Source organism: Melozone crissalis, unplaced genomic scaffold (genome assembly GCF_028551555.1).
Source record: "Melozone crissalis strain CALT ecotype California unplaced genomic scaffold, PUWL_Pcris_2 ptg000006l_1, whole genome shotgun sequence".
NCBI classification, from domain to species: domain Eukaryota; kingdom Metazoa; phylum Chordata; class Aves; order Passeriformes; family Passerellidae; genus Melozone; species Melozone crissalis.
In genome coordinates this window covers 15,165,983-15,193,313 of record NW_026535784.1, presented here as the reverse complement: position 1 = coordinate 15,193,313, position 27,331 = coordinate 15,165,983, and the positions used below count along the sequence as shown (strand labels likewise).

The following is a 27,331-nucleotide window of genomic DNA, read 5'->3' as shown; positions in this document are numbered from 1 at the left end:
AGCAATGTCCAGCAGCCATGGACTCAAAGAGACTGGGCAATTGCAGTGCAGAGAGATGCTACAAGAATTGTGCTTAAGGTTAACAAAGGTAAAGGGCAAAGTGTATTCTGTATTATCAAAATACAAGACAATAAAATGTTCTTCAATTAATATGTAAGGCCATGATTTTCTCAGTATTTTTGCAGTAGTAAATCAACCTCCTTGAAAATCAAATTTTGGGCCTGTAAAACAGTGGAAAGTTCACTTTCTGGAACAGTATTTAGAATAATTTTAGAAGCACTGAATGATTCTACTAGAACTTACAGATGGTTCATTCAGGAAAAAAAGAAAAGAAATAAAACAGGAGGGGTTACAGAAAAGAAAAAAGAAATAATTGAGCTGCACAGGTATCTATTGTCGCCTAGTGGAAAACAGTTGGAATTGTGACTACCAGAGGTACTAAACAAACACAAGAGCACAGACTACAATGCAGTAATTATGGAAAATCTGTACGTACCAAACGACCAGCTGGAAGTGGGTGGAAATGTCCTGAACAGCTGCCAAAGTTAGTAGCCATTTCACAACATTTGAAAAACAAATGCATTGTGGCTTGAGCTCCAAATGCTTCAGTACAGCATTCACAGTGGTATTATTAGCTCTAAAAGCTATCAGTGTCTATATTCTGGCAAAAGGTTTTCTGTTTCTCTTGGCTTCTTTACTATGCAAAGGAACAATGGGTGTCAAATGATGTAATATTTTTCCCTTGAACGTGATCAAACTGAAATCAGGGAAAGTGTTGAGCATTTGTAGGAAATTAAGTATTTAGAATAAAGTAAGAGCATTCTATAATCAATATTTTCTCCAGTGTCCCACAGGAGAAAACAAAAAACTCTCTCAAGAAAATCAGCTTCAGAAGTTTGACTGTTTAGCTCTTCCATGTGGCTTTTTGTTAAGCTCAGCCCACTCTATTTGTGTCAACCAACAGTAATTTATCGTCTCCAATAAATCATTGCTTGGCTGTCTCAGCCTTTCTGAACAAAACACAGCAGAGAGCACAGTCATCTCTGTTATATCTCAAAACAGGCATAAACATTCAGAAAGGTAACCAAGAAGAAGATAAATACTTCTGCTCCCCTGCATGTTCTTGCACATGCAATGCCCCATTCTATGTGCTGTTTCACCCTACCTTATTCCTTTAGTCAGGGTATTTAGACTCTTTGAGACTCCTTAAGGAACAAGATAAGAGCTTATGGGATTATAGTAGTCCAAGCCATTTTTCAGATCATGAAGAGTATTCAAATTGCCAGAAAATCCTTTTGACACATTGGTCTTTTATAATCTCATCTTTTTTCTTGTTTCAGTTCAGGTCTGTTGTGAGGAGCCACTGTCACACTAAGGAGTGAGCTTACCTGTGAGCAAAGCAGTGTGCTGCTGACACAACCCAGCAGGTCTGAACCAGGCTGCCACCACAGAAACTCTCTCCAATATATATAGCTGCTGTCCAGGGGTGAGATCCAGGCAGAGATGAAGATCCCCCAACAATCCTAGGTCTCACAAAACTTCTTTTTTTATGTCTTCTTCCACATGGTCTTTTGGTGATTGCAGAACTATCCACTGTGGCTGGAACTAGTGGCCTCCTTTCCCTGCTTGCTGAGATAAAAAGGGATATGGCTTCAGACTACCAGAATCTTTATGTTTTGGAATTAAACACCATGTCTCATACATCTTCAGGACGTAGACCTCTCATTGCTCACACAGGTCCACTCCCTTTTCTGGGCCTCTGATTCCCAGGTTGATGAAAATTTTTACCAAAACATCAGTAATTTCTGGCACCTTGCATGCTCTAGCAGAAAGTTTGGTGATATTGAGATGGTTGTGACCAAAACAGTAGTATGACACTGCTGCTATTTCAGGACAAGAATCACATACTGTATCACAACTCCAAAAATGCAAAGGAAGCCTGTTGTTTACTGGAAACAGTAAGATATTCAACACTTCTGGGAGCAGTAGAGCATTCAAAATTATACAGTGAAACCTTGTTGTAGTATCAATAAATCTTCATTCATTCATAACATGGATTTTAAGAAAGTCTTTACATACCACAACTTGGAATGTCACAATATTCCCAAGACAAACTGCTGTCCTTCATGATGTAACACCAGGGCTTATCATCATCATCTGGATTCCTAGTGAATTCAGGGGAAGAGGGAATTACAAGCATTAACCACAGTGTTGTTCCAGGCTTCCCAAATGTTTTCTTTTTTCTCTTGCACCATGCACAGCACTGACAGGGCTCTCAGATTTTGAGCCATCTGACAAAGTACTCACCTACAAGGGTGAGCAGCTTTTCAACATAATTATTCATCTTAAAACTAACCAAGACTAAGGCTCTGTAGGACATGAAATACTGACATGACTGAACACCTGTAAAACTTGCCTACAAGTATTTGGATGCATGAGCACGTTCACAGCATTTAACTACAGCCCACACTGAAGTGCTTTCACAGGTATCAGCTCAGCTATTTTCAGAACTAAATCCCATGGGAGAGATTCCTGGTTTGGGTTATTTTTTAGGCAAGGAGATTCCATCACAGGTAGAATCATAGAAAATCCATAACAAGAATAGCTAGCAAAAATGAATTTGCAAATCTCAGGTTCACATTCCCTGGAGAGTCTGAGGAAATGAAAGACTATTTCAAGAAAATATTGTATTCCTCAGAAAGGTTGGGAAAAGACAAAGGAGTAATGGAAACCATTTTGCCCTTTATTACCTTGGTGTTAAACAGATTTTGGTTTGATTCCATTAGGGTTTCTCTGTGGTACAGCCTGTCTTTATCAGCGCATTATAAGTGACCAGAAATCTGCCCAGTTTACACCTCCAAGAATATAGGGAGACTTTATTAGACCAAGAAGAATAGACAAGGTAGTTCAGAGCTCCAGATAAGCAGTAATTCTAATTTCAGTTGGATTTATCACAAGTGCTATCTTTGATTATTTTTTTTTCTTTTTCAATCTGACTGCTCTTCAGAAAAAGATAAGAAGACTTTCAAATTCTCAGAACTGAAGAAGCAACACAGGTTGAGTCATCTTCCGCCAACAATGTTTCTAAATTAGACTATTTGAAGAAGAAGATATCTGCAGGATTATATAGTACAGCAGAGATATCCCCAGAAATTGTAACAAGCTGACAAAAAAGTGAAAAGCTTTTTTCTCAGCTTTACAGAACATGAACACATCAGCTCCTACACCATTTTGTTCTCTGCATTTCAAATCTGGAAGTGAATATTGGGCATAAATGATGTAAATCAAAGGGCTCAAGTTTCGTCAAAGCACAAAATCTGTGCCAGGTAAATTGCCACACTGTGCTGGGACACCATAAATCAAATATTGAAATGTTTGCATGAGGAGCAAGCCCTAGAAATCAAGGTGGGAGGGTTTAAAGGATGGGGTAGGAATTGTTTATTGTTGGTTTGTGTTAGATAGAGAAGGGCTACTTTCAGCATTCATGCATGCTTTTTATCACCAAACAAATTAAGAAGTGCAATAGATTCTGATTTTTCTGAACTACTGGTCTAAGTTCCATTAAAAAAAAAAACCACACACACACACACATACAAATAAGCAATCAAGCAAACAAACAAAATCTTCAATCAAGCAATCAAGCAAACAAACAAAAGGCATCAACCAGTAATTTATGGAGAATCATCTATAGTTTGGCAGGTTTAGCATTTACTCATCTCCAGGATGAAAAATATTCTTTCTAAACAAAAACATTTCCTTTATTTGTGGATATCCATTGAGCTCATGGATATCTCAGAAACAGGGGGAAGAACATAAGGTGACTGAGGAGAAGGCACAAACCTACATAGCACAAGCTATTTTCATTACAGCTTAACTGCATATAGAAAACTTCAGCAGAAATGTAGTTTATCACTATGTGGTGCAATCAAAATTGAAACACTGGGACATCTTCTTTGGCAATAGTTTTCCTTTGTAAGAAATCAAAAAAAAAATTCCCATCCCACTTCAACCTTATTTAAATATAGTGCTTTGATTTTTCATTTTCAAATAACTTTTCTCTTTTGAAAATATTTTTTTATGGTATGTCTTTCACAAGCAAAGAATAAAAAGGTAAATTTAGCCATTTCAATTTAGCTAGTGCATTGATTTTTCTTTTTGGATAAGCATTAATGAACAATGTCAAAATTTTTGCATTATGGTTTCATTTGGGAATAACACTTCATTACTCAGGGGAAAAGGACCTGGAATTTCCAACATTATTTTGTGTCTGAGCTTCTCTGAGCAGACCCAGGTATTGATTGAGCCTTTCTACCAGATCTTGTCTTCTGTACAATCACTCTTGTCAGGCTGACTGATTACTGAAGTCAGTCTAGCTTTCCTCAGACAGGGGAACCCTGCTTTGAGATCCCTGGCCCTTCTCATTTCCACATCACATCCATCTCTGGATGTACAAACGCAGGACAAACAAGAACTTTCCTCACCTGCAGTAAGGGAAGGGTCCCAGGCCAAGCTCCACTGCTTTCCCAATGCTGTCAACATGAAGCTCTTGGTAAAACAGGTCAGAATTCCAAGGCAAGCAGCTGTGTCCAGAGATGGTTGTGTTGGCTGTCCCTCTGTAATCCGTGCCATTGCCGACGTAGCACCGTTGGCTCGGGACTGGCAGAGGAAGAGACTGGTCAGGAATCAGGAATCAATGCTAAATGCATGTTAAATACTCACTTCACAGCTGAGGTTTGAAATGAGAGCCCAACTTTGTAATGCCTTTCTCTTTAAACAGGACCTGAATGCACCAAAGAATTTTTTTAATAAAGAAAAAAGGAACCCAAGAAGTTAAAACCTCTGCTTAAAATTTGTAGTAAGTTAACCTCATTTTACACAGGAGCAAGTAACTAATCAACAGACAGAATAGCAGAAAATTAGACCTAAATTTTGTACTGGGTATGGAAGATTTCAGTCAGCAATCTGCAGCAAAGTCAGCAATATGGCTGGGATTCCTCTGGTCTAATTTTAGACACAACTGAGCTCATCTCTGGAGGCTCCCTTTTTAGTTAATTAAGAGAAACAGAGATTTCTAGTGCCAAACTGATGCAGCCTGTTTAAGGTAACTTTCTTAAGATAAGGTAGGCCCCACAGACTCCTATCCACATAGAATGAATCTCCATTGAAAATTTAGGGTGCTTAAGGCAACCAGCTCAAATAGAAAAAAAGTACTGAAAATAACATAGCACTGCTCTGCAAGTGCTTCAAGGGCCTGATTTTCGAAAATACTTCTTTTAATGGCCTCATATATACCCATATATATATATACAGACACTATACTCATGTATATTACAAATGTGTAGCTACATGTTACAGATACATTAATTTTGCAAAATTCTAACTAGTGGGTTGAATTTTCTTATTCAAACCCACATCTTTATCACCTGCATAAGGGCTATTTCTTCAGCTAGGTCTGACACATACATACTCTATGACCTGTATACTCAGCTGCCAAGATCTATCAACAGCACATACCAGCATTATGGCTGAAAAACATATGGGGATGCATTTGTATACAAATAGCTACACTGAGCAGAAAGCCTACACCTCAAAACACAGCTAAGAGCATCCCAAAGGAAACACAAAACCATCTAATGCACAAAAAGGATTAATTGTGACCGAGCCTCAGAGGATTTCTTGTCCCAGCCATGTCAACGTGACATGTCCTTGACATGTCACAAGACTGGTGGAATCTCCTTCTAAACTTATAGGCATACTTAAAGATATAACATCATTGACCAACTGTTGAAAAACACCCTCTGTGGATGATCCATCACACCACACAGAGCAGACAGCTATTGCCAAAGATCAGTTTATTTTGACAGAATAAGGTGACACATGAACCAGGGCACATAACCAGGGCTGAAATAATGAACCACAGTGCTGAACTGCTGCTGTTAATTACCCTGCCAAGTCATCAGTGGAGTGACAGACCTCAAAACCACAAGCAAGCATATGGCATAAATCTGGGAGGTGAAAGTCAAGAAGTTAGGTGGAAGAACATTAGTTAGTATACAAACACCTAGCTAAATGCACTCTACCTTGGCCTGGCAGACACTTCTGACATGCTGAGATCACATTTTCTCCCACCCACAACCTGAATCAAATTCCCTTTATTCAATGACTATAAAAATAACATTAAATCAAACTCATGTTTTAAAAACCATAATCTAGGAACTCACAGAAAATAACTTGCCTATCATTTGTATCGTTAGCAAGAGTAACCATGTCTTGGCAAACCTGCCATTTAATTTTCCAGGAAGTTGCAAGTTACCCTGCTTTGTTTGCCTGAAACAGTGTCATGAAAATACCACAATCATGCTGGATGCTAAGTTTTTTCATTTTTGCAGGTGCTGTGTTTACTTGTGCTGTATTTATTGCATTCAGAAACAATTTAGAGTGGCTACTTTTATGAGAACCAAACAAGGGGTTGCATTTCAGCACAGACCCAGGGCCATATTCTGCAATACCTGTGGTTTGGATGTCTTGCAGATGGTGTTTACAATTTGTGCTTATCCTTGTCAGGCTTAAAATCCAACAGATTTCATCAGGTCTGCCAGTGATTGCTAAAGCTGCCAGCATATTTTAACTGGAAGAATTTGGCCTCTTTCTGTATCATCCCTCACGTTCTCCTCCTGTAGCTAAGAGGTTTAGATTACATCTTGCACTTGTTGAGGGGAACAGTGATATCTCTCAAGAAGTTTTTAGTTTCTTTTTTGTTTTATGAGGAGTATTTTGGAAACAGGCATAACTTGAGTTAATTTGCAACCTGTGGAAAGGCTTCTGAGGTGAAAAATTAACATTCATTAGCAGCTTTCCATTGGTCTGTGCTCCACTCCAGACTCCTTTACCTGACTGGTTGGCAGCAGCACCATGGTACCCACTAAGGCCGTGAGAAGTATCTGCAATGCTTTGTACATTTTATCACCTATAATTCAGGAAAAACAGTTTTTAAAAATATCTCTGCAATTATTGCAGTCATGTAGACCTTTTGCCTCTAATTCTCTTTTTTTGAACTGTTACAGCACTGAAAAACTCTCTTTTTCCCCCTTTGTCAGAAATAGTGTGTAGGTGGTCTGCTTTCAGCAGTTCTTAATGGATTGCTCTGACTGGGAACTGTTCAGTCCCAGATCCACATGGCTTCCACAATGTCTCACAACTCTGAAACATATTTATTTTTTTATGTGGAAGAAATTAATAGAGGATGTAATATGTGTTTTCTTGTTCATTCACTTCACTGTACTACCACAAATCACTGCTAAGAATAGAAATGGCCTAAATTTTCAGATTATGAAAGTTTAGATGCAAATGCAGATTCAACTTACTCTACAGTCCTATGCCACTATCACCCCTGTTAGCTTATTTTCAGAAAAAATATTAAAATTTAAAATTATTTATAATTTTTTGTTGTGTTTTATTTTTTCAGTTTAAGGTATTTCAATAGCTCATGTAAAATATTACACATGTTAAGATTTTGTATTTTATAAGCAAGTCACAGCAAATCTCTGCCTTTTCCAATAAAACAGGTTTGGGTCTTAAAATTAACAGCAACCTGAAATAGCAGTTCTAATTGCTAACTTTCTGAAAGCATTTCACAAGACTTTTATGTCTCCAGATCTTGTTTCAAGTCTTGTAGTTACATACCTGAACATTTCTGGGAGTTTCTTTTGAAACTCTTTGCAGAAAACAATGAATCTTTCCCGTTTGCTTTTCCCCAAAACACCTCACCATCAATTTTCCTGATGTTTTTGAGCTTGGAATGTTTTTTGGTTTTTTTTCCAGATACACATCAGCTGATTCATTCTATTTATAAAAATATGTTTTTCCAGCAATGGTTCTGATTCTGGGACAGGATGGTTTAAAGTAACCCTTTCATTCAGCAATGCTTTGATTTATCCCCGACCAACATGTAATGCTTTTATGAAGTACAATGTTAGATTAATTTTTTGCATTGTTCTATGTAAGCTGATGGCAGGAACAGAGAAGGGGGAAGAGGAAAAGAACATATCCAACCTAAACCTCCCCTGACTCAGCTTGGTGCTGTTTCCTCAAGATGAACAGCACTGAACAATGATGTTCTACACCTCTGCATTAATTTATTGCTTACACAACCTCAACATTACAGGATGTGCTGCCCTTCAAGCCATCCTTTACAAGGGTATAAGCCAAATTTCCTTTTTCCATGAGTTCAGACTCATGGGCTGCCTGCAGAAGGGTTGGTCCTTTCTCCATTCAGCCAGAAGTTCCCTGATCTCCCTTCCTGGGTAGCTGTGAGCTGCCCTCAGAGATGAAAGGTGTGAAAGCCTTTGATTCGAGGGAGCTGCACTTCCCCTGCTGCACAGGCAGACAATGACTACTCTGGGCTGGCAGTAAATGTGTGAGAGAAAGGAGTCTCTGGTACTTACGGAGATTGCTCTTCCAGGCATCTCATTCCATCAAATTGTTCACTGAAACACAGCACACACAGACACACACACCCTGCCAGGTGTTCTGAGAGCAATAAGGCAAATATTCCTGTGCTAAATGAAACAAACACCATGAAGAGATCTTTAAAAGACATCCACCCAGTACTGCTCCCAAAGGAAGATTTGACTTATCTTCCAGTGTGTTCCTATGCCACTGAAAATCGCTGTAAACATCTAAGGAGCAAACGCCACTGAAGAAACCAGTTGCCCTTTTTTTCACTCATTAATGATGAAAATGTGAATTCTGATGACATGAGGCAGAGGATTGCATGGCAGCAGCACCTGGACTGTTCCTGGCTTGAAGCAAATTGCTTCACATTTTCCTGCCTTTCTGTGAATGTGAGCAGCCACCCACTGTGGCTTTGAGAGTTTAGAAATTATTGAACACTTACCACAAGTGAAATGTAAGGGGACCTATGTATCTATATTTCAATATAATTCAATCATACTCTTACAATATATAGCTATATTTCAATATTTCTTTTTGGGGTCATGAACAGCAGATTGAACATATATATAACAAATAATTGATTCAAATAATTGTGTCACTTTCTAGTTGTTGAATAGCAGTAAAACCTCTGGACTGACAGCACCTAACACTGGAATGCCTGCTGAAACTGCAGCCTGATTATGACACAACCAATCTGTCTGAGCTAAAAGCTGGGCAGAAAGGTGGGAAAATTGGCATCTTTTTGTAATTAATTAATCTAGCAGAAAATTAACATGTAAAACAAGGATGGATTTAAGACTGGGGGGAAAAAAGTGATTTATATGCACAAAACCTCTTAAAGTTGCATGCTGACATGAGGATGGCACATTACATTTACTGAAACTAGACATTTTTTAATATATTTCTTCTTTAAAGTCTCTTTGTCCCTTCATACTTGCCAATGCTTAGATCATCTGAGGTAAAATTGAAGAGATTTATATCTGTTATAAGAGCTAATGTACAAAGCTACCTTCTCAATAAGTTGAATTCTTTAATATAAAAGTTTAAATTCAGAAATCTATAAACTCTGCCAGTACTTTCTCATAGCTTAGAAAAGTAATATCCTACATAAGAAGAAGGAGTGGCTCTTTTTCCATTTCATTTTTCTATTTATTATGTTCAATTCTAGTACAATAGTTAAGATTTACAGAGACATAAACGCAATCCAATAGGTAGGTATATAAAGCTAATAGGAGCAATATATTTAGGAAAAGGCTGTCAAGAGCTAGGGGAAAGAAATTCTGGCAACAACAAGCCAGTATCGGTGCTATATTACTCTGACAGTTACACAGCCTGCCATATAGGATTTTGAAGAATATCTGAGTGCCTAATTCATAGTGAAAGCTTTCATTCTTTTGAATATACCTGTAGGTTCTGATGTGCTTAGAGACTGAGCCAAAATAACTCACTGTGCAGGAAAAGGAACAGACTGTGTAGCAGTGAATGATGGTCAGCAGAGGAGCAGCTGCTCTGTGGAGAGATTTTAATGAGAGATGGGGGTCTCTTGAGCCCCCAGAGTAGGCTGAGAAAGCAGAAGATTGAAGAAACAAACAATGCAGTAATCCAAGGATGAGCGGCATCTTCCACATCTTCCTTTCAACCACCTTCCTGACAATTACACAGGACAACAGCCTGCATGGGTTAAGAGATGTCAGTCCTCTTGTACTGCAAGAGAAGATGTGCCCTCTGTCACATAATGACCTGAAACCACTGTCACATCCCAAACACATCACAAATAGGATTAAAAACACACTAATGGCTTTCAATTAACCAGCACCCAGTAGCACTGCTGCCAAGTCAGGCACTCTCACAAGACTAAGGACTAAGCAGCTGCTTCATATTAGAGGCTGCTAATATTAATCATATTAGTTTATACTAGGATTAGAACAAAGACTTGTCATCTAAAAAGGCAACACTGCAGGAATAGAGAGCAAAACACAGAAAACTTAGTGCCCACCAGCATCTGGAAGTGCACATCTATGTAAAAATAAAGAAGCAATTTGTGGATCTTGAACCTACTTCTATCTCTGAGAAATCTTTTCCTCTTCTTTGTTATCTGCCTTATCTTCTAATCCTTACAGAGACAGTCCTTGCTGTATGCCATGCTGCTACCAGCACAGCTCATTAGCTCTCATCTCTAGCTCACATTTGCCAAGGTGTCAAACATAAATTACTAATCCATAACCCCAATGCAAACAGTATTTCCTTCATTTTTGTTTTTCTCCATATTAGCCAAAAGTTTTATTATGGCCCTAAAATTATAAAGAAGGCTGGGAGATAAGAAGAGCCTATCATTGCTCACATCTGTCACCTCCATAAATGACATGGAATGGTTGTTTTGCAAAGCCACAGCTGTCTCTGGTCTCCTGTTCACCATCCCCCTGGAGTGGCACTGTCTCAGTGCAATGAATCACAGGTGGGGGCTTGGTGGACAATGCCATGCTCACCCATCTCTTCATCTTGCAGTGCCTCCTTCCACTGATCATTGCAGGCAACAGTCCACTGGGCATAGTTTTATCCTTATAACTCCAGCATTGTAGAATTTTATTTTAATAATTCAAAATCTGATAAAAATCCAACCCACCATTACTATTTCTGCAGTGGTGCTCTAGGCTTTCTCTTCATCACCCTTGCATTATTAACCCATGCCTTCCCCTCGTTCACATTCCATGGTGACCTCTAAAACTTGTCCTGTGCAAATACATAATCACCTCTACAAGCCATATTAATACAAAATATGTATTAATACGTAATGTTGCTTTTTTATCTGCTGCTCCACCTATTTTTCCACAACTGTGGAGAAAGAATGACTTTATTATTTTCCAGCCTAGTTGCATCATTGAGCCCAGTGCTTCACACAAGCGAGCAACAAGCATCATCTCAGCCTCACATAGAAACCCTTTTCAAGTCTTACTTACAGACCCACCTGTCCAAGTTCAGTGGGGGACTGACTGACCAGTTAAATGCCCATTTATCATTGTCAGCCAATGGACCTTGTTATTATACTTCACCCTGTTTCCCTCTGCATTTCTAGAAAGTAAAAAATCAAACACTAATCCAAAAGCATTCTAGTACAGGGTAAATATAAAGCAGAAAGTTCAAATTCATTGTCTTGTGTCTTCTTCAGAAAACAAAAAATATTTAAAACTTTCCTGCCAGCCTCCAGAGCTGAATTTCCTTTACTAAAGTAGCTTTTTTAGTAGAAAACTGCCAACACACTATTTCAGTAAATGAACCACTAAAAAGGTGGGTTTGCTGTCATTTTTTGCTAATTCTATTACCTCAAACTCCTCCAGTTTAACCCCTAAAGATGTGGCCAAGAAGTTTTGGGTTTTTTTTTCCTGTGGGTCATTATATATTCAGCTATTCTATCATCTTCCTTTTCTGAAAATCCTCAGCCTACTTCTGACATACACCACATCTCCTTACATAACCAGAAGCTTTCCACAATTAGAATTCCAACCCATGCTTTCTTTAAAGATATGGTACCCCTCTAATTCCATTATCCATAGCCTAATGAGGAAAATACCCCCAAACACTACCAAGCAGAGTTTTGAGAAATACCTTCACCAAATACTTCACATTTCATGACCAAAATATTATCAAAACCATTATCAAAATATTATCAAATCCATTTCTTTGGATTAAGGCTACCTAAGACTTAATCCAAAGAAAACTCAAAATGTTTAATCCTCTGTGCAGTGCTCCCAATGCACTCAAACCCAGTGCAACCCACAACCACAGTGAGCAAATGCTTCAGGAAAAGACTTGGTGACTAAGAGAGTAAATATACCCCACTAACATATCAGAATATAAATAAAGCATAAATAATAATACATCAAGAATTAATTTTAAAATACAAATAAATACCCCAAATTTAATAACAACTGACATCCAACCAACAGTAACAAAGCTGTGGTAAGAGAAAGGAAATGTTTTTACATGGAAATCTGGCAAAATATATATTAATTTCCATTCACATTCCATAAACGAAAGCAAAAACTGTGAATGCAATGGTGGGGTTTCAACCACCGAAACCTAAAGGCACTAACCCCCTGAAAAAAAAATTTCTACATCTCCTTCCTCTACCTTTAAATTCCCTTTAACTTCTCCATAAATGCATATTATAATGAATTATCTGTCCTCTGGCCAGATAACTCCTCCTCTGTATCCAACATCTCCACCATGGCTCCTGTCTGTTCAAAGAAACATAAAATGTCAAAGTAATTTTACAATTACATATTTATAACTGTTTGTCATCAATTATCACCTCCAGTGAAGCTAAATATTTACAAAGTTAATTATCTACAAATAAATCCACTCTCCATTTCCAATGCCAGCCTGGGCTAGAGATAAAATATTCCACTCCCATCTTTCTCAGGTTTCACTTCTTGCCCCCATTTGCCACTGCTAAAGTGGTTGGATTTGGGCCCTTTTGATAAATTTCTGTGTTCAGTGAGACAACCATTGCTACTCATGATTGGGCAATTGATTCTGAATCTTCACCTAGAGCCTGGATTCAGAGCTGTCCCAGCAAGAGCTGTTTCCAAAGAGAACGCAGCTACTCTTTTGGCACAGAATCCTTATTTCTGTTTCCAAAGAGAATGCAGTCACTCTTTTAGCACAAAATCCTTATTTCTTATTTCTGAAAACAGGTGCATATTTAAGGACAGTTATTATGAATTGAACTTAATTAAACATGGTTCCTTGAACAATTTTAAACAGCATCTCTTTGGGAAGAGATTTGTTGGTGATGCCTCTAATTTCCTTCAAAATTAAACTTCACTGAAATCCTATGCATATAAACTGTCTCAGAACACTTTTTAAAATGGCAGTTCTTTCTTTAGTACTGCAAGTTTCTTCTTTAAGAAGAAAATAATGTATTACCACAAAGAATAGAAATCTATATTAGAAACTGTCTTTTGTATATCAATCTCCTTTGTGATGGATATCTCCTCTGTTACTTTTATCATCTCTTTTTTTTTTTAAGTCAGCTCATGATTTTCCAGTAGCTATATGGTCATTTATGATAATAGCCCAGAAATATATATACACATACACACATACACACACATATATATTATGGTTGTTTGCAAGAGAATTTTAAGATCAAAGATGAGTTTTGAGTACTCGCAGGGACATTGTAGTCCAAAAAGTAATGGACAGATAAATAGGTATCTTTAAAATCACAAAAGTTATGATTATTCTGTTACTCACTGTTCAAAGGGGAAGAATAAAATTACCAGGCAGTAGGTTTTTTGTTAACAACAGAAAATAGTTCTTTTCATCACATCTATTTATAATCTGGGACTTCTTGACACGGAATGCTGTGAAAGGGGAAAGCATAAAGGAATACTGAAGAATTTAGACAAATTCATGGAAAACAGGTAAAGGTCTGACAGATATGATGGTCCAAGCATCTGCTAAGTATATCCTCAACCAAGAGATGTTTTCAGTACTTTTCTCCTGGTTTTGCTCCTCAGTCTACTGTACCAGTGCTTGAGGCACAACAGTACTAAAGCTTGTGATCTGATGGATGAAGGATGGTACTTCATTATTAATATTTTTGAGTATAATGTTTAATATTTTTGGGTAAAATATTAAGATAAATTTGCTGGTTTTTCATTAGATACATATGAAGGCTGGTTATTCTCTGTGAAAGTCAAGGGCAGAGGATACCTCAAACATATTACATCTCAATAACAGTCTGGGAGACTTCCTGTTTATTAAATTGATTTCTGCTTAAAAAAAAATCTAAGAAAACATTTTTGCATCACACCTTGGCTTTAAGGTTGCCTCTTTAACTGATAATTCAGAATAAAGTACACTTTGGAGAGGAAATACTGTAACACTTTCTCTGAATCAAGCATTGTAGCCACCAGCTATTCCAACTAAAGGGTAACCTCACAAGTGCATCCTGTTAGACGAGGGAAACTGTACAAGACAGTAAAAAGGAAACAAAGGAAAAAAGCCATTTCTGTTCACTGCATCAAATTAAAGTGTTAAAGAAAAAATTAATCCAACAAATATTTAAAAATCATATCTGAGCGCTCAGAGAATGCAAGGCACTTTCACCAGAATGCCATTGCCCTACTGTGGTGATAGTACCAGGTGTGTAGACCTGAAGATTAATTTATTTGCACTAATTTAGAATGACTGCATCTTGACAAAGAGTTTTTTCTTTTTTTAGACTTTTTGCAAGGCCCTGACACACAAACACAATCCTTCAGTTCCCATTCTGTGTAGGGGTGTTAGGAAGCTGAACACAGATGGATTGTAAGCATCCAAAGCCACTTCTTTAGCAAGCCAAATGTTTGCTTTATTATTTTCAAGTAATCAAAGAGCACCTGCTTATTTCCTGTTCAAAGCTAGTCAGAAACCTGTATGACAGCTGTAAAACTGCCTTTCTGGTGTTTATGATCCAGCCCTGCTGGGTGGATGTCTCTGTTTGCACCATTGCTGCTTGGGGCAGGGGAAGCTGATAATAAAACAGGAACTGGAAAAGCAGTTTAATGTGAAAATGAGCAGAGGGCAGCCCTGCCCCAGGCTCCAGGCCACACAGTGTGTGCTGTGCAGCCCCTCACCCAGATCCCTGCAGCAGCATTCCCAAAGCCTGGAACAATCTCCCCAGGGTAACTAAAGGACAGAGCAACTGAGCTAAAATAGTGCTCCTTTTGAAGGATTTAAAGAGTCCCAAAGCCATTTCTCATGATTCATCAGATACCTGGTGAGTCCAGGACCAGCTCTTACATTGTCCAATTTACCCACTCACTCCTGCTATTTGCTTTTCCAGCTGTACTGCTGGTCTCCCAAGTGGATTTTTTTCCCCCAGCTAGAATAGTTGACTACACCATTTGTTAACCATCAGAGTAACAAAAAGAATGCCAGATATAAATTGCAGTGTTCATTAAGAGGTTGTTTACCCCACCACCCATTTGGATTAAGAAAGTGACCACCAGAGCCACTGGGAGTCATGTCCTCAGTTTTGGTGAGCCATGGGATTTATGCACCCAGAAAGACACAGCCAGTGAATTAATGGGGTCACAGGATTGTGTGGCTGAAGGTCTATTAAAATTTATGCCTAAAATGTGGATTTATTTAAAAAGTAGCCACTGGCACGACTTGCAGATATAGCATGCAAGCAAGATTTAACCCCTGCTGGGATAAATGTTAAGTCTTCTGGAGGAAAGTTGTATCAAAACTATGTAGCATCTAAAACACAAAACAGGACTTACACATAGATACCAAAAAACAGATTTCTCTGACCCACCAGAGAAAGGAAGGGGTTTTGTATAACCTGTACTGGGCTAAATGTGCTATTAACTTAAAATTAAAACCCAAAGGGTGAGCATTTTCTCTGTCCCACAGTCATTGAGTGCTACCAAAGAATGGCTGCTAGATTTTGTCAGATGTAAATCCCTGCTTTATAGGGGATGTGTGGATGTGTAGGGAGGCAGTAGCTCTATAGTAGAACTCTGTGACTGATTCTGCAAAATAGAAGCATGCACTTATTTTATAGGCATGTGTAATTGGATTAAAAATTCTGTTTGATTTTCTATAAAGTAAAGGGCGTGAAAAATATTTTTAGAAGCTGAGTCTCAATGGTGAAGTGTGTGTTATATTTTACACTGAAGAAATACATTAAACCCTTGTTCTGTGTGACTCTTCAGTTGGTACAAGAAATGTCCTCAAATGCAGAACACAACAGAGCTAAACCCACCAGCCTTACGCCCAGATGAAAACTCCTAATTCTCTCTGCCTGTGGGTTGTTATACTCACCAATATTGCAATACTTTCCTGCATAATTTTCTTTGCAATCACATACTATTTTCTCAGTGGAGACAACCATCTTGCACTCTCCACCATTCATGCAAGGATTATGAACACAACCTACAAGGAAACACAACGAATGGTCAAACCAAAGGTACAAATTATTCAAGAGAATCAGCCCATTTTAACTTACTGTAGTGCATCTCCTCTGTGCATATGCATTTAGGGGAAGTTTTTCTTCTTTGTTTATGTCAGACCTACACTTGTGATAAATTAAAGAAAAGGAAACTCAAATGATTTCTGCCCACTGAGGTCTGTCTATTGTTTTCCCTGCTATTGGATAATTTCAGCTATTGAAAGATATTATCAGTGAACAATGGGTAAAATGGGGGTGGTGATTATTATTACTAGTGGAGATGGTATTAACATTTCTTCCTCTATAGAGGGTTCTGCCAATTCTAGACTTGCCACTAAGCTCTATTAGAATTTATAATAACATATCTAGTAGGGAGCTCAGTTAAATATTTAAGATCTGTGATTGGGAAGTATTCAGTCTATCAAATTTTCCAACTCTCACACAGACTCTCAATGTCCTAGAAAGCCACTGACTCTCCATACTTTAATTTCCAATTACATAAGGGAATAAAGGCACCTACACATTCCAAAGGGCTTTTATGAAACTAATTTGTACTGTGACTTACTTGTGAATCTGGGCAAGGTAAAAGTTAGCCAGACTAACAGAATAGCCATACCAGAACACATGTGTAGGTGAGGCTCATGGTTTGCTTCCCAACATCTCTCCTCCAAATGAAAGGAGCCGTGCTGGCTTCTTCAGATGGGTGACAACCCAAAGTGCATATCCAGTGCTGGCTGGCCAGGGTGTTGGGCTCCTGGCAGCCCCTTAAAAAAGGAGGAGGCTTCATAATGTAAGCATCATACCTGCCAGGAATGGGCCAAAAATCATGGGGACCCTAGAGCCAATGCAGGCCTTACGGGATCTTGGAGGCAGGTAAAATTTACATGCTGCTAATTCAAGAGTGAGATGGACTTGGGAAGAAACAGAGGCAAAACAGCAATATGAAGTGATTGTTGGTGTGCAGATTTCACCTCTCAGGCAGGTTGTAGTTTTGGAGAAAGAATTTTACCACTCCTACTATATAACCTGTTGTATATTCTTATATATTTTTTTCCTCTGTAAGAAAACAATGTGTGTCCTTAAAATTCCTCCTAAAATAGTTGCTTCCTCAAATAAGGATGGACACATTGAAGGGATTTCCTGGGTCAGTATAACTGCTCACTCTTGGAAAGGAAAGCTAAAATGTTGTCTTTTAGAGTGCTGTAAGGGCAGCATTAGGGGGTGTAATACCTCTCAGACTTTGATACCCTCACTGTCCTTTATCCCCCCTCCATGCAGAGCTACAGCTGTGGTACAAAACAGAGCCTTACTCTTGTGTTCCACGCGCTCACACTGCATCTGGCCATGCACACACGTGCACTGCTCCACTGCTCCTCCTTGGACTCTTGACCAGCTCACTTCCACATCAAAGAATTCATAGAGGCTGTTGTCAAAACATTTCTCTGAAATGAAGTTTTACAAACAACACAAGCTTTCAGATGTTATTTCGTGCAAGAAATGGCACCACAATCTCTATTATCATTCCCTGCTCATCCCTTTTTTCCTGTTGAGCAGATCCATGTTTGTTGACAGTTCTTCTCAAGCTAGCCATCCTCCATAGTGTGGAGGCACTGAGCCAGTAGAGCAGCAGCTCCAGGAACCTCAGGGCAGAGGTGGCTTTCTCCTAAAGCCCTGTAGGCAGGACAGCATCACTGTCCCCAGCATGTGCATGTACATAAGGAACAAGGCACCCCCTGAAATTGTGCAGTTTTTTCACATCTCTGTGCATTGCCTAGTGCAATATTAGTAATTTCCAAACATGTAAGGGATATTTAAATCTTAAAAACAGCAAAGGAAGGGGAAGAGGCTTTTTGTGTTTCCCATGCTCAGAGCATACTTGGATTTATAATTGCAGAGTCGAGCTATTTTCAGTTGTCCTGTCAGGAAAGGATTGTCTGTCATAACCATTTGGAAATCCACCTACACAAACATTCATGCTGCAGTGGTCTCTCCCATCACAACAGCACTACCTTTTCATTAAGCAAACATTAATGAGCTCTACTTACTTTTCATATTTCATGTTGTAACACTGGTGGCAGAAGATACTTACTCAGCTGACAGTCCTCGCCTGTGAATTCCTCAGGACAGGTACAGTGGTACATCCTGTGGCTGTGAGTGAGAGAACAGGTCCCTCCATTTTGGCAGGGGTTGTCTGCGCAGTGATCTGGAGAGGCCACTAAGAAATTGTTGTTAATAAGTATGGTATAAGTCATGCTTTGTCCTTTTGGCTCCGTGAACCATGCTCAGTGGGTTCAATACCATCTAATAATGTAAAACTAAGTTTGTCCAACCAATTGACAGTGGGTTTGGGGAATATGGAAGCATATTTATCCAGCTTTTAAAAACCATGTGGCAGATCTGAACCATGTGGTTCTGAGCTGAACCTTCACTCCCAAGACTAAGTTGTCTGAAGGGGGTAGGTCCAGGCACACCCGCAGCCCCCAGAGCTGGCACTGTGGCGAGGAAGAAGACGGGCCAGGTGCCCACAAGATGGAGCTGTGCCTTTACACTGGGCGGGGAGGAAGGCTGCAGGGAGGACGGCTGCAAGGGAGGAAGGCTGCAGGGAGGAAGGCTGCAAGGGAGGAAGGCTGCAGGGAGGAAGGCTGCAGCACTGCCTGGCCTCTGCCACCGCCGGGATCGCGCATCGCTTTCAAACTGCTCCAAGGACAGCCCTCGACAGAAGGATTTGCCATGGGATTTTGGATTATGTCTAAAAGGAATGGACAGCTGGAACTAAGGAAAAAATTGTAAAGAAAACCACAAAGCACATTGTCCTGGGGTGACATGATGATGCTTGTATCCTCATTTACACATCCAAGTAAATCACACCAAGAAAGATGAAAACTGGACCAGTCTAGCATATTTCCATTTACTGGGGAATTATCTGAATGATGGGAAAATGTGGTGGGAGAGGAGTTAGGTGCCACGACAGCTCGTGCAATAGAAGCTTTACTTGGCAATGTGCAATGTAAAAGGAGTAAGAGTCTTGCTGGTCAGGCAGTGTTTCTGATTTCAGACGGGGCCAAGGGATGGATCTCCGCTGAAGTTAACCCACAACAAGTTTACACCTGCTCCAGAGTTGGCCCAACAGCTTGTCTGCATTCAAATCTTCCTTTTTAATGCTAGTCAAACTCTGCTACACCATCTCCAGGGTTACTCAATCCAGGTGCTCCTTCAGCCAGACTGTGCGTCCTGAGCATGAGATGCAACATGCAGAGGCACAGGCACACATGAGCAGGGCTGAGGTGAAGCACAAAGGGTGCATCCTGAATTTGCTACAGCAGGGTAAATCTGAGCTTCCCCTGCAGGGATCAAAATATTTACTTCAGAAGAGAGTGATGTAATTCCTATCAGATAGCAGGTCTGGGTATATTCACTGGGAGTTTCAATCCAGGATAACATCAAAGGAAAGCAAGTGAAGTCAGTGACATTCCTACTCTTCCTGCTGTTGAAGGTTATGAAACTTCTAGTGCCGTAGTGTTTCCTCAAAGGAAAATCCTGTATTTCCTATTCCCACTACATCCAAGCCATGATCTGATCTCCAAGCCATCTTCTGCTGTAACAAATGTTCAAAAAAATTTTTGTACCCTTGTTAAATCTGCAAGAAGCACTTCCACTCATTTATTTCTTTCTCAATCTGTTCCTCACTACATCCCACCCACCACTCCAGTCTGACCTTCCAGGCATGTTCTGTGTTGCTCCACATCTTTCCTGGAATCCAGGAACAACTTCTGCTCATAAGCAGATGGACACATCTCAGTTCCCAGTGGGGAATCCTGCCCACAATTAACTGTCCATTAACTGGGTATTGCCAAGTCCACACTTTCTCAGCACTGTCTAAAGCATCCTCTAAAGCATCCATCTCAGCACCGTCTAAAGCATCCATGGATAAAACACTCCATGCTTGCTAGCTCTCATCTTGACTGCAGCTTCACCTCTCCGAGTCTCTGCTGATTGAGCAGTAGCCTTGTCTCACCTTTCTGCCCATATTTCCCAACAAAAACTTTCTGTTTCTGCCATCCACTTTCCTCAGAGCTCCTCCTAGGATGATGCCTCTTCCTCTTGCCTGCCCAGCCCAAACCACTCTACTATTTCTTTCCATATCAGTCCAGAGGGATCTTAAAAATACTGTCTGGCAATTTTCTCCCCCATGTTTGGGTCTCCCTGGGGGTTTGGCCACTTGTCCAAGATTTCCAGACATTCAGAGAAGTAGTCCTACCAGCCTGCCCAAAATCTGGAATTCCCACCTATAGGGGCATTTCACATTGATGGACATTTGTACATATATGTGAGCTATGCCTGCACAGCCCACGTGTGTGCAGTACTAACAGCTCCTTCTAGCAGAAACTTCCTACCCCGGCTTCACTTCATCCTAGAGCTAAAGGCCTCCTGGTTAAACTTCCCTTTGAATTTGGCAGATGTATTTTTCTGGATCAAAGCTTTCGGTGCTTGCTTAACATTGGTTTGTAAGCGCCTCCATCAGTTTGAAGCTGACTTGTCACATGCATGTGGTAATCTTGGCCTGGAGAGAGTTTGTGCTTCAGCCTTTGCTCTAAAGAAGCTCCTTCTCCATGCCAATGGATACACTGCTCACCAACCTCCTATGGACAAAGGATACTCTCTCCCTGAAATTCAACTTTTTTCTTGTTTTTCAAGAAAAAACATCCAAAGATTTAATACTTTAGTGGAGTTTTTTAAAAGTATTATTTTACACGTTTTAGAGATCAGCAGTGTTCAGTTTGACTGCTTATTTCTTCCAGGCAAACTTTCCTTCTTTGGCTTAATTCCCTTCACCCATTAAATTGCTTTTCCTTTCAACCTCATCATAGACCTGTTCACTTTAAGCTATGGTTAATAATCTGTTAAACATTTCCCAAATCCAAAAACTGCTGCTTAAAAAAACCTAAGTAGACTTATGTTTATAAATAAAATAACAGCCAAAAAACCTTGCATTTACTTTTTTCAAATTCTAAATGCTTCCAGAAATAAAGGGGTTATCTTTTTATTTTGCAGCAGCCAGTGGTGATCTCTTCCAGCTACCCCTTCCTTTTTTCTCTTTCCTTTCCTTTCTCACACACATGTAACTCTTTTTTTTTTTTTTTTTTTTTTTTGTATTTTAAGCTCTGGGAAGCCACTGATGAGTAAGTGCAGCCCTCACAACCTGACTTTTGTAAGCATGAGCTGCCCATAAAGTCTATGTTCATGTCTGGCACACTTGCATTACAAAGTTGTATACATTGCTGCTTGTTTTGGGGCTAGGTCACTGGCCTCTGATCTACTGTTAATCTGTTTTAAAGCCAGGCTGGAAAATAATTTAAAGTAGCTACATTTAAAAAGGTGATGCTGTGCGCTGCTTAATTCTAGACTGTGAGCATGATTCAGCTAATTTGGCTTTTCAAGTGCTCTGGTAGATTGCAATCAGCTTGGCAATGAGACTCCTGACACTGTGGAGAGCTCCCTGAAAGGGGTTGGTAGAAAAAGCCCTTCATTTGAAAGTGGGAAGTGAATATTTAAGGCTATTGGTCATATCCTGCAGACTAAACGTCTCATTTGAAAATTGTGAGACGGCAAAAAGAGGAACATGAACAGAATTGGACAGAGATCCCAAAAAAAGCCTCAGGGGCATCAAGTTTGACCAGTTCAACACCTGATTTTTCAAGCTGGTCGGTGGCTGTATGAAATGAGAATTTATATATATATATATATATATATACACACATATATGTATATATACACATACACAAATATATATGTATTATTTATAAAATGGGATTCCCCAACATCCAGCTCATGGAGCCAGGGGTACAGAGATAAGCAAAGCCAGTCACTGAGGGACTGATGAGGACAGGGATGCATATTCCCAGGTGAACTTTCACCCAATGTGTCAATTAAAGTGACTTTTATATATAAAAGGTGACTTTGCCACAGACCTTGACTTCCCCTTTCAGACAGACTCTCGCAATGAGGTAATTGTAGCACTGGAGTGTGGTGACCACAGGAAGCCACAGAGCTGTTCAGCCAAGTAATCCTTTCATTATCCCTCAGGACTCCTGCAATGAACATGTCTGGCCTCTTGTCTTCTCTGACACAGCCCAGAGCTCAAGAATTCTGGGTTTGAGAACTGCTCTTTCCCATGAGATCTCAAGAAAGGAAAGCTGGAAGTGATGGCTGTATGTTGTACAGGGTGTCAAATGTTTCTGTGCCTTCTAAGGAAATTAACTGGTCAAACAGACAGAAAATGCAGCTGTGTAATTCAGGGAAAGCTAAAAGGCACATCCAAGCCATGAGGGAGGAGAAGATGATCACCTTTGTGTTTGTCTCCAGCAGGAGTTTAGATTTCCATGCTGGCATTACCATAATTTCTCTCCATGACTTAGAGTTAGTCAACAGAGAGTGAATTAAAGACTGTGTGATATTCACAGTCTAATGCTCTGGCTGTGCAGCGTCACAAAGAGATTATGGAAACAGCTGATGTGAAGGTTTGCTTCAAAATAAATGCACAAATAAAAGTTGCACTGAAGGCACTCTCCCTCCTTCCTGCAAGTGGCAAAGTCGGAGCCAGGCACCTGGAGCAGCTCAGCCTTACCTGAGTGGTCTCTGGGCAGGTGGTCCCTGGGCAGGTGGTCCCTGGAGAAGTGGTCCCTGGGCAGCAAATCGCAGTGTCCCCACCTCCTGTCCCGGTCAAAGTTATGTGTTGTTGAACACCTGAAAAGAATCAAAGGTGCAGCTTAGTGCATCTTTAAATAGCCTTAGTTCATATTTAAACAACCTGGGTGTCTGCAGTGAAACAACAGGGCCTTCACACTCTGGTGGCCTGGAAATTCATGCTTGGTTTTTTTTCTAATTGGCATCAGTTTCATTCAAATTGTTGTAAGAGCAGAGGAAAAAATATGCTTTCTTTTGTTAAAGTTGCTCTGCTCCACTTGTCTCACATTAAAAACATATTAAAAATAAGATGTAAATGCAGGACCTGAGATTTTCAATGAATCCTTCAGAAAAACCCAACATGCTTCCTATTTCTGGGATTAGAAAAAGAAAGAGAAGAATAAAAACAAAACCAAAGACAAATAATGTTTTCTTTACTTATTACAAAACAAGCAAAACAGACCCAGCCCATTTTTGATGCCTGACAGTTACTGTAGTAATCTGTAGAGGCAGGAGACTGTCCACAAAGGGACTTTTCCCTGACTTTCAGTGACAAGCATATTTCACTCTTTTCACACTCAGTTCCTTTAAAGCATTCTTGTTTTGGAACTTACAAGATGAAATGAGGAAATAACTGTCACGGGGGTGATTTCCAAAGGCACAGACAAAACCTCTCCTTTTCTGAGAGCAGGGGACAGTCCTGCCCACCCTCACTGCTGGTCTGAGTCTGCTATCTCAGGATCAGAGCACCCCAATGAGCACAGAGCTGCTATTCCTCTTTTGCAGGAGCAGATTTGGAGGCTTCCCTGAGGACACACAGGGAGCACGTGGCTGAACTGAGGTTGTATCTTGGAGATCCATGTCTTGTCCCAGTGCACCATCCACCAAAACATCCTCCCTAGCCAGTTATAATGCAGAATAATAGGTATCAGCCTATATTAGACATTAGAAGGCACTGGAGTTTATTTAATGTCCCTGATGATCTACTTCCATTATGCCTGGTTTTATAATTCCTTGAGCAGTTGTGTGATCAAATTTTTCATCCTAGGATGTCACAAGCTAGACTGAAATTTTATTGCAGCACATGTCTACATTTTAACTGCCCTATTTTCCTTCTTAATTAGATGCTATGTGGTATTCAAAATGCATCATTCCTATGGAGCATCTGAATAGGCCATGTATATTAAGTTGGGTGACCTCAATTATAAAAGGTGCACTAAAAGAGATGCTTGGTAGTCTGGTGCAGATTAAGGTGGCACATGCTTAAAGAGGCTGTTCTCTCACAGGAATTAAGGCTGGTGAAACTCCTGGGAGCTGATGGAAATTCCTCAAAGATCCTTCTGTGGGAAGTGGATTGTGCTTTCTTTAAAGGGTGGTCTAGTATGCACAAGAATGAAGATGAGAAATGAGATAAAAGCGTCCTCAGCACTGCTCATGTCACTGTCCAGCAGCAGCCAAGTTCTAAGCAAAGGGGAGTCCCAAATCAGAGACCCTGACAGAGGCTTCTTCTACCAGCTCTCCACAAACCACTGGTCCTCCCACTTGATGCTCTGCCTAGCCAGTCCTTCCCTATTGCCTTGCAGTGACTACAGTGAGATTGGTCCCCCCTTGTGATGCCAAGCTGCCTCCTTGGTGCAAAGCTTCTTGCACAGTGACATAATCCTTTCATATTTTCCACCACAGATCTCACTTTCTGTGAGATCTCCCTCCTTTTCTTTTAAAAATGTTTTGTCTGATTGGAGGCTTACCAAAAATGAAATGGTGACTTTTCAGTCTTCTGGAATGTTACCTCCAGCAGCCAAACCAACCCAGTGGCTTTATTATAACTTTATGCTATTTGCAAATGCACGCACACTCAACATTTATGGGATAGCAAACATCTTTACATCAGCTTGTCATATAAAATTGCTAATATGAAAGTGAAAACATAAGGACAGAGATACTGAACTAATTGTATCAGAAAAGTCCACTACAAGGGATTGATTTAAATAACATTTTAAACCCATAGATGGTAAAGAGCATGGGAATGGGCAAACAGAAGATGAGGCCTAACTGGCAGGCAGGATCAATGGAAAGTAGGCTGTTTTTCCCACCAGGAGTACAGGGAGCCCTAACAATAGGATGTTTTGGAGAACAAGCAAAGCCCCAGGCCTGAGGCAGACAGGTGTAAGGAAAGAGCTTTGCCATCACACCTGGTGTTGTCACTGTGTTTGAGACTTGGAGGTTGCCTGAGACATTTTTGGGTATTGTCCTGACCATGAGACATGGCTTGACAGACTCTGTCTGACAACACCAGACCAACCACTGGCAGCTCCAGGAAAATTCAGAACCTGATGCCTGACATCTCCCAGCTCAGCCCACAGGTATTTCTCCTTTCCAGGACTGTCAGAAACTCCCCATCCTGTAATCCAGCTGGCCAAAAAGCTTCCTCTGCACTGTTTTCAGTCTGTGGCCAACATATCAAAAGTTATCTTCTTGTTTCCAAGGAAGATGATAAGATCATGTCCTTCCTACACAGACCTAAGCTCACCCTGGCACAGTGGCCCTGCCCCTGCAGAACTCAAGCACAGGATAAGGCTTCTGCAGGGCATGAGTCAACACCTTCCCTTTTATAGCCAAAATCTCAGGCAAGGTCTGCTCCTGCCATTCCCCTAGAGCAGAATCTGAGGAACCCATCCCACCCTGGGATGCAGGGACAGGGTGCTGCAGCTTCCCTGCAGCCACAGCTTGGTCCAGCTCAGACCACCCTCCCCTTTTGCTCTCACCAGTGCTCACTGCACCCCCATTCTGTCTGTCCCTACACTGCTTTGTCTCTCTGGAGGTACCAATGAAACTCGGAAGCAATTCCAACTTTTTTTTTTCTCCTCAGCACAAAAGGAAAATTTACACTATATCCTTAGCAAGATATCATGTAAGACTTAGTAATAGGCCACTAAATGGAAATTTATTTGTAAAAACAGATTATAATTAAGGGGAAAAGCCATACAGGATGCTGTTAAAGGAAGTCTGTTATTTAAATAGTGTAATTATTCTGTCTTCTTTCCTGTATTTTCAATAAATATTTATAAAGATACAGCTTGTTTGTTGCTCTCAAAGTAGGGAGAGCTTTCTGTGGTCAGGAGCAGATTTATGTTGAAACACAGTAGCTGTGTCATATGTAGTATGAGAAAACATAAATCTAAAGCAAATTTGAGTGGGGTTTAGCCTGCACTGTAAAGTCCTGCCTGTAGTCCTGACCCAAAATATGACTTGAAGACTGAGGACATGAACTTAAACACACAAGTCAGGGCTCTCCTGGTCAGGTTTCCTGGAATTCAGAATTCAGAAGCAGTTTGGACCCAGCCTCCCATCATCCCTTCCTAGCAGCTTGCAGGAGGCAGGAGCAGGAAGGGCATGAGCCTTGCCCTCACCTGGAGCCTTCCAGGTGCCCTGGGATCAGTTATTCAGTGTAAGTCCAGCCTGGGACTGTGCCAAGTCACACAAAAAGTGCACAGAGCAGGTTTCCCAACTGCTATTCAGGGCCCTTTTCCTGGCATCTCTGTGCCTGAAGTCACACATTAAGTTGCTTTTAGCTTATGAGTGATGAGCAAACACTGGTCAGAAGGTCACCCATAGGGTGAAATGGTCTGTCAAATCCAAATAACTCCAGCTGTCCTCCTCCTTGTCTCCCTGCTTGTAAATGGCTTTTAAAAAGTCAGAAGCATAAGAGCAAGTTGTTCAAGGTCAGCTCTAAAGTGTTCTCTAACCTTGGACCACATCCATTGACAGGTTTTTTCCATTTCTGTGCCCTAACTGGCTAAAAACAAATACACAGTGTCATGTATTAACAGGATCCCTCTTAAGCATTGCATGGAATTAAGTGTGTGCTAAGGTCAAACTCTTTGTGGCTAAAGTTCATCAAAGACAGGATTCAAACTGGTAAATTAGTCCAGTTCCCTTTCTTTAGTTAAGATAGTCTCAAACTCTTGTTTCCTAGTAAAAGAGGCTTTTATTAGCTGGGTTGTATCAGTGGATATTGGGGAAATTCTGAAGTGGTTTCCTAGCCTGAAGCTCAGTGTCTATTTGTGCAAACAGGTTTGTTTTGTGTTGTTTACATTACACCAACACTTACACTTGAAACAGATGTGTCATCAGAAAGACGCCAACAGATCATGAAAAAATGAGACAGTCCAGTATAAAAAATGAGAGTTCTGCCCTGCCTGGGCAAGTAAAATAAACTCTAAAATATCATCTCTGCCCTGAAAACAG

The 27,331-nt window shown here is 40.3% G+C and overlaps 1 protein-coding gene across 1 annotated transcript in view; it reads right to left on the bottom strand.

Annotated features, from left to right (window-relative positions):
- The window catches only part of HGFAC (HGF activator), a 38,969-nt gene that overhangs the window by 7,202 nt on the left and 4,436 nt on the right, over positions 1-27,331 (bottom strand). The window contains exons 4-10 of the mRNA XM_054295616.1: positions 23,073-23,143; positions 18,489-18,605; positions 17,710-17,841; positions 16,273-16,383; positions 4,482-4,656; positions 2,080-2,165; positions 1,389-1,629 (exon numbers count right to left, since the gene is read on the bottom strand). Of these exons, the coding sequence (XP_054151591.1) occupies positions 1,389-1,629; positions 2,080-2,165; positions 4,482-4,656; positions 16,273-16,383; positions 17,710-17,841; positions 18,489-18,605; positions 23,073-23,143 (933 nt within the window). The remainder of the gene's footprint in view (positions 1-1,388; positions 1,630-2,079; positions 2,166-4,481; positions 4,657-16,272; positions 16,384-17,709; positions 17,842-18,488; positions 18,606-23,072; positions 23,144-27,331) is intronic.